The 8,595-nt window shown below is 41.1% G+C and overlaps 1 protein-coding gene across 1 annotated transcript; it reads right to left on the bottom strand.

Annotated features, from left to right (window-relative positions):
- Positions 1 to 1,328: 1,328 nt before the first annotated feature.
- LOC139395758 (NACHT, LRR and PYD domains-containing protein 3-like) lies at positions 1,329 to 8,510 on the bottom strand. The gene is made up of 8 exons (XM_071143115.1): positions 8,350 to 8,510; positions 6,311 to 8,252; positions 6,052 to 6,225; positions 3,353 to 3,526; positions 3,100 to 3,273; positions 2,572 to 2,745; positions 2,025 to 2,071; positions 1,329 to 1,888 (listed from the first exon to the last, which is right to left on the bottom strand). Exons 1-8 carry the CDS (start codon positions 8,468 to 8,470, stop codon positions 1,329 to 1,331), a joined length of 3,366 nt encoding a protein of 1,121 aa, XP_070999216.1. The 5' UTR covers positions 8,471 to 8,510.
- Between the last annotated feature and the right edge of the window lie 85 nt (positions 8,511 to 8,595).

The raw sequence follows: 8,595 nt of genomic DNA, 5'->3' as shown, positions 1-8,595 counted from the left end.
CATTAAAACACACCACTACTTCTAATCTAACTGTCTGTATGTCCAACAGAACACATTAAAACACACCACTACTACTAATCTAACTATCTGTAGGTCCAACAGAACACATTAAAACACACCACTACTACTAATCTAACTGTCTGTAGGTCCAACAGAACACATTAAAACACACCACTACTACTAATCTAACTGTCTGTAGGTCCAACAGAACACATTAAAACACACCACTACTACTAATCTAACTGTCTGTAGGTCCAACAGAACACAACACACCACTACTACTAATCTAACTGTCTGCAGGTCCAACAGAACACATTAAAACACACCACTACTACTAATCTAACTGTCTGTAGGTCCAACAGAACACATTAAAACACACCACTACTACTAATCTAACTGTCTGTAGGTCCAACAGAACCCAACACACCACTACTACTAATCTAACTGTCTGTAGGTCCAACAGAACACAACACACCACTACTACTAATCTAACTGTCTGTAGGTCCAACAGAACACATTAAAACAAACCACTACTACTAATATAACTGTCTGTAGGTCCAACAGAACACATTAAAACACACCACTACTACTAATCTAACTGTCTGTAGGTCCAACAGAACCCATTAAAACACACCACTACTACTAATCTAATTGTCTGTAGGTCCAACAGAACCCATTAAATTACATCACTACTACTAATCTAACTGTCTGTAGGTCCAACAGAACACATTAAAACACACCACTACTACTAATCTAACTGTCTGTGGGTCCAACAGAACCCATTAAAACACACCACTACTACTAATCTAACTGTCTGTAGGTCCAACAGAACACAACACACCACTACTACTAATCTAACTGTCTGTAGGTCCAACAGAACACATTAAAACACACCACTACTACTAATCTAACTGTCTGTAGGTCCAACAGAACACATTAAAACACACTACTACTATTAATCTAACTGTCTGTAGGTCCAACAGAACACATTAAAACACACCTCTACTAATCTAACTGTCTGTAGGTCCAACAGAACACATTAATACACACCACTACTACTAATCTAACTGTCTGTAGGTCCAACAGAACACATTAAAACACACCACTACTACTAATCTAACTGTCTGTAGGTCCAACAGAACACATTAATACACACCACTACTACTAATCTAACTGTCTGTAGGTCCAACAGAACACATTAAAACACACCACTACTACTAATCTAACTGTCTGTAGGTCCAACAGAACACATTAAAACACACCACTACTACTAATCTAACTGTAGGAATGATTCCAGAGGAAACAAATTATAAACATTGCTATTTGACTCACCTCTGAATGTGTTGGTCATCTATCTGACACAGGGTCACTGAGGAGGAGGAGTAAACCCAAAACCCAGGATAGAGGGGTTCAGTGAATGTGGTGTGTTCTGTGTGAAGGTGTGTCAGTGTACCAGAGGAGGACACACTATAGATGGACAAAGTACCAGCTGGCCAGTCCAGATACACTCCAACTCTGTTAGAAACAGGACAAGTATCTGGTCGACTGTATCTGATGACTCCATTATAGTAAAAGTTATAACAACTATCATGGCAGACTAAACCCCAGGACTCCTTATTGTGTCCAATCCTACTGTCATCCTCCCCTCCCTTCCTCTTCATTCCTTTGTACACCACACCAATGAAAGCCCCGTCAACATCCATCTCCACCTCCCAGTAATAACGACCTCCAGATAAGCCTTCTCTGCAGAGAACTTGGGGATGATCCAATCTTTCTGGATGGTCTTCATAATTCTGATCCTCCAACACCTGTGTCACCTTCCTGTTCCTCTCAGACAGTATCAGGTGTGTGTTTGCTGTATTTGGGTCCAGGGTGAGATGACAGGCATCTGTAGATGAAAGGAGAGTTTAATCAAACCACATCTTCATATAAAATGTTGTATTGTAGGTACAGAACAAGTATTGATTAGTTACTATGTTACTATAGTTCTGAATATACAGTTAATTAGGATTGAAGAGACTTACATTTCCTCAGCCCTGATTTCAGCCAGCACTCTCCACCATGATCCACACTGTAGGAGAAACAGGTTATTGACTGACAAAGACCTAATAAAGCAGTCAACATTTAAACCACATTGTTGTGTTCTGGTGCACTATCCCAGTTCATTACTATCCTACCTACTGCGTACAGAACGGAGTACAATTCATTACTAGAGACATACAGGTATTCTATCCTACCTACTGCATACAGAACAGAGTACAATTCATTACTAGAGACATACAGGTATTCTATCCTACCTACTGCATACAGAACGGAGTACAATTCATTACTAGAGACATACAGGTATTCTATCCTACCTACTGCATACAGAACGGAGTACAATTCCAACAGGATATCAGAGATGCAGAAGAAGAGTATTCATGTGGTGATGATGTATGCTGTGTTGGAGTGCTCAGCCTGCTGGGTGAACTTCCCCTTAATTCTACCATCATGTCCTCATGTTACTGACCCTACTACACTACATATGACACAACCGCTGCTCACACTATCAGGACATCTATTCTGACTTACTTCAGCTTCATCAGTTTATATGTGGGATCCACCAGAGCAGCTGAAAGCAGGCCCCCTGCAGAGACTCCTGGGTGATTGTAGCTCAGGTCCAGCTCTTTCAGGTGGGAGGGGTTTGACCTCAGAGCTGAAGACAGAGCAGCACAGCCCTCTTCTGTGACCAGACAGCCAGACAGCCTACAGAGAGACACAACAGCTGTCTAGGTTGATGTACTGGTGTCAATCATCTTGTAGGACACAAATACATTTGTCCATGACAAACGTTGTGATGAAACATCAGATTTATACAGTATTTGTTTTACTAAGCTCAGTACCCACCTGACTGAAACAGCTGTACTTACCCCAGTGTGTGTAGTTTACAGTCTGGATCCTCCAGTCCAGCAGACAGCAGTGTAACTCAGCTCAGTACCGACCTGACTGAAACAGCTGTACTTACCCCAGTGTGTGTAGTTTACAGTCTGGATCCTCCAGTCCAGCAGACAGCAGTGTAACTCAGCTCAGTAGTGACCTGACTGAAACAGCTGTACTTACCCCAGTGTGTGTAGTTTACAGTCTGGATCCTCCAGTCCAGCAGACAGCAGTGTAACTCCTGAGTCCTGCAGGTCATTGTCTCTCAGCTCCAGTTGTTTCAGTTGTGAGTTGGGTGAACTCAGGACTGAGGCCAGATCTGAACAGCAACCCTCTGTCAGACCACACTGACCTAGACTAGAGGGCAGAAGAACACATGATTAACACATGTTTAAAATATCCACATAATAACTCATACTGAAGATATTTAACTCACACTAGTGTCTGTATGTTGCAGAGTGGACTGGTTTGTCCAACACAGAGCAGCTCCACTCCTCTGTCTCCCAGGTCATTGTTGCTGAGGTCCAGTTCCCGCAGGGGGGAGTTTGGTGTCTGCAGAGCTGAGGCCAGAGTCTCACAGGATTCATATGTGAGTTTACAGCCATCCAGTCTGGAGAGAGAAAATATTTAAATCCACTGTTAAATTCTTATAGCTGGGGGCGAGTTAATTGAGTAGCTTAGATGAATAAGGTGCGCAGAGTAAACTGCCTGCAACTCAGGCCCAGTTGCTAATATATGCATATTATTAGTAGATTTGGATAGAAAACACTGAAGTTTCTAAAACTGTCTGAGTATAACAGAACTCTAATGGCAGGCAAAAACCTGAGAAAAATCCAACCAGGATGTGGGAAATCTGAGGTTTGTAGTTTTTCAAGACATTTCAAGACATCAAAAAAAAAGCCTATCAAATATACATTGTCTGTGGGGTCATTTTGCACTTCCTAAGGCTTCCACTAGCTGTCAACAGTCTTTAGACCCTTCTTTGATGCTTCTACTGTGAAGGAGGGGAGAATTAGAGCTGAATGAGTCAGAGGTCTGCCAGAGTGGCATGAGCTGATCACTCACGCTCATGTGAGAGCGACCTGGGTTCCATTGCATTCCTACAGACAAAGGAATTCTCCGGTTTAAACATTAACAAAGGTTTATGATAAAAACATCCAAAAGTTTGATTCTATACTTCGTTTGACATGTTTCTACGGACTGTAACAGAACATTTAGACTTTTCGTCTGGACCTAGTGATCGCACGTCATGAATTTGGATTTGTGAACTCAAGGCGCGAACTACAAGGAGGTATTTGGACATCAATTATGGACTTTATCGAACTAAACAAACATTTATTGTGGAACTGGGATTCCTGGGAGTGCATTCTGATGAAGACCATCAAAGGTAAGTGAATATTTATAAGGCTATTTCTGACTTCTGTTGACTCCACAACATGGCGGGTATCTGTTTGGCTTGTTTTGTTGTCTGAGCGCTGTACTCAGATTATAGCATGGTTTGCTTTTTCCGTAAAGTTTTTGTGAAATCTGACACAGCGGTTGCATTAAGGAGAAGTATATATTTAATTCCATGTATAAGAGTTGTATTTTAATCAACATTTATGATGAGCATTTCTGTAAATTGACGTGGCTCTCTGCAAATTCAACGGATGTTTTGGAGGCAAAACATAACGAGCCAATGTAAACTGAGATTTTTGGATATAAATATGAACTTTATCGAACAAAACATACATGTATTGTGTAACATGATGTCCTATGAGTGTCATCTGATGAAGATCATCAAAGGTTAGTGATTCATTATATCTATATTTCTGCTTTTTGTGACTCCTCTCTTTGGCTGGAAAATGGCTGTGTTTTTCTGTAACTAGGTACTGACCAAACAAAATCGTTTGGTGGGCTTTCGTCGTAAAGCCTCTTTGAAATCGGACACTGTGGTGGGATTAACAAGTTTATCTTTAAAAAGGTGTGAAATACTTGTATGTTTGAGGAATTTTAATTATGAGATTTCTGTTGTTTTGAATTTGGCGCCCTGCACTTTCACTGGCTGTTGTCAAATCGATCCCGTTAACGGGTCCTAGCCTGTCTCATCCATACGAAGTTAAATATGCAAAGCTTTAGGAATGATGAGATGCATTAAGACAATAACAGAAGGACATTATTAACCAATGTTAAAAATATACTAACTCAATATATATATATAAAATATAGATATTTAACCTTAGTTTCATATATTCATCACATCCTATGTTGGTTTCTGCATATTTACCAATATGTTCAAATAATGTTAAAAACATAACACTTAATTACTACACACACATATGTGTGTATATATATATATATATATACACACACACACACACACACACATATACATATACATATATATATATATATATATATATGTATGTATGTATATATATATATACACATATCTTCAGTATCCACTGTCTTTATAGTGTATATATATATATCTATATATAAGACTTACTCTGATATATATATATATATTAGCTATCAGAGTAAGTCTTATATATAGATATATATATATACACTATAAAGACAGTGGATACTGAAGATATTGAACTCACACTAGTGTCTGTATGTTGCAGAGTGGACTGGTTAGTCCAACACAGAGCAACTCCACTCCTCTGTCTCCCAGGTCATTGTAGCGGAGGTCCAGTTCTCTCAGGGGGGAGTTTGGTGTCTGCAGAGCTGAGGCCAGAGTCTCACAGGGTTTATATGTGAGTTTACAGCCAGCCAGTCTGGAGAGAGGAGATATTTCGACACTGTTGAATATGCAAAGCTTTAAGAAAATGAGATGCATTGAGACAATAACAGAAGGACATGATTAGACAATGTTAAAAACGTACTTTATTTATTCATATATTTTTAGTATACGTTTTTACAAAATTAGTGATGAGAAGAGAATCAACCAGCTCATTGGGTCTCTCTCAACACTCTCCTATGTGTTAGACTGATATTGTTCCATCCTGCCAGCCACACCAAGAGAGTCGTAACATTTATTTTATATATTTATCACGTTTTATGTATATGTTCAAATAAAGTTAACATTCATAATAACTATGAATAAATAAACAATATAGAAACAGTGGATACTGAAGATATTGAACTCACACTAGTGTCTGTATGTTGCAGAGTGGATTGGTTTGTCCAACACAGAGCAGCTCCACTCCTCTGTCTTCCAGGTCATTGTAGCTGAGGTCCAGTTCTCTCAGGGGGGAGTTTGGTGTCTGCAGAGCTGAGGCCAGAGTCTCACAGGATTTATATGTGAGTTTACAGCCAGTTAGTCTGGAGAGAGGAGATAATCTGTTAGATATACAAATCCTTCATTATAATGATACTGTATACACATCAACTCAATAACAGATCTTACAGTGCTCTCTTGCAGGTTCTCACTACCGGCAGCAACCTCTGATAACCTTCATCTGATGTGTTGTATGTCTTCAGGTCAAACTCCTCCAGCGCCTCCTCTGACAACAGTAACAGGTAGGCCAGGGCTGAACATTGGTGAGGTTCTAGCTCTGTTTCTGAAAGAGTTCCTGATCGTAGCGAGGTCTGCATGTCTTCAACTAGAGAGTTGGCACCAAGTTCATTCAGACAGTGAAAAAAATTGATGATCCTTTCTGGTGAGGATTCCTGGTTGATCTTGTCTGAAAGGAACCTGACTGTTCTCTTAACTGTTTTCTTATGGCTCCGTGTCGTACTTCCTGTCTGTGTCAGAAGGCCTCGTAACAGATTCTGATTGGACTCCAGTGAGAGACCTAGAAGGAAGCGAAGGAACAGGTCCAGGTGTCCATTCTTACTCTTCAAGGCCTGGTCCACTGCTGTCCTGTGTAAGTCAGACAACTGGATTGACTCCTCTTCATTGTCATCAGCATCATCTTGATCATCCGTCTTGTCTTCATCATCATCATCATCATCATCATAATCATCATCATCTTCCTCCTCCTCCAGCTTATCATCAATCTCCTCCTCCTCCTCCTCCTCCTCCTCCTCCTCATCATCACTAGGGACTGCTTTGGGGGGGAAAACCCCTTCCTCCTTGCCCAGACATGATTCTAAAGCATGCACTGCTGCTAGAAACTCCTGAATGCTCAGGTGCACAAAGCTGTAGACCTTCTCTTGGTACAGCCCAGATTCCTCTTTAAAGATCTCTGTACACAATGCTGAGTACTCTGATGCCTCTGTGACATCAAGGCCACACTCTCTCACGTCCTCCTCATAGAAGATCAGGTTGCCTTTCTGCAGCTGTTGGAAAGACAGTTTTGCCAGTTTCAGGATCATCAATTTGTCTGACTGAGACAGTTCCTTTGGGTTTGTCTCTATGGCCTTGTTGTACTTCCTGTTCTTCACAATGATTTGGATGAGAATGAAGTGTGAGTACATCTGGGTCAGAGTTTTGGGGACTTCATCCTTCTCTGCCTTGTTCAGTATCATCTCAAGGACAGTGGCTGATATCAAACAGAAGACTGGCATGTGGCACATGATGTAGAGGCTCCTTGATGTCTTCATGTGTTTGATGATTTCATTGGCCAGATTCTGATCTGTGATTTTCTTCCTGAAATACTCCTCCTTCTGTGGATCATTGAACCCTCGTACCTCTGTCACCTGGTCAACACACTCAGGAGGGATCTGATTGGCTGCTGCCGGTCGTGAGGTTATCCAGAGGAGAGCAGAGGGAAGCAGATTCCTCTCGATGAGGTTTGTCAGCAGCACATCCACTGAGGTTGGCTTCGTGACGTCACAGCATTTCTCATTGTTTTTGAAGTCTAGAGGAAGTCGACACTCATCCAGACCATCAAAAATGAAAACAGTTTTGGTTTCACCATCTTCAATGCTGTCAATCTCTTTCAGCTCTGAGAAGTAGTGGGAAAGAAGTTGCATCAGACTGTATTGGTCCTTTTTCAGGTTCAGATCACGGAAAGGAAGAGGAAACATGAAATGAACGTCCTGATTTGCTTTTCCCTCTGCCCAGTCAAGGATGACCTTCTGCACAGAGACTGTTTTTCCAATGCCAGCGATTCCTTTGGTCAGCACAGTTCTGATTGGTTTGTCTTGTCCAGGTAAAGGCTTGAAGATGTCGTTGCATTTGATTGGTGTCTCTTGTGTGGTTTGTTTCTTGGACGCCATCTCTATCTGTCTAACCTCATGTTCATTATTGAGCCCTCCACTTCCACCCTCTGTGATGTAGAGCTCTGTGTAGATGTCCTTTAACAGACTTTGGTTTCCATGGTGTCCAATTCCTTCAGATATGTGTTGATACTTGTGTTTCAGTTTAGCCTTAATGTCTTGTTGGACTGTCAGCAGAGTTTGACCTGTAGGAAAACAATGAGAGTTGGGACTCATAAGTTTGTGTGTTTTATAATGGCCTTTGTACCCTACTTTGTGATATTGTATTAAACACAGTCTTACTTCTTCTCTCCAGAAGGTTGTGTGTGATCTTTAATACATCCTCACTGTCCAAACTCTCCACTTCCTTATTGTCATCTGGTAATGGTTCCTGGCTGAAAGCAGGTGGCTGATCACTCTTCATTGATAGCAGGCTGGTTGTAGGTGACTCTGCTCTGGGCTTCTGGACACTGAACAAAACAGGGAGACAGATCACCTCATGAATATCACATTAATACCTCATCTACTTCATTTTAACAACTGTATAGT

This window comes from Oncorhynchus clarkii, unplaced genomic scaffold (genome assembly GCF_045791955.1).
Source record: "Oncorhynchus clarkii lewisi isolate Uvic-CL-2024 unplaced genomic scaffold, UVic_Ocla_1.0 unplaced_contig_9079_pilon_pilon, whole genome shotgun sequence".
Classification (NCBI taxonomy): Eukaryota; Metazoa; Chordata; class Actinopteri; order Salmoniformes; family Salmonidae; genus Oncorhynchus; species Oncorhynchus clarkii.
Note: the sequence above shows the minus strand (reverse complement) of the source record. Positions and strands in the feature narration are given on the sequence as shown.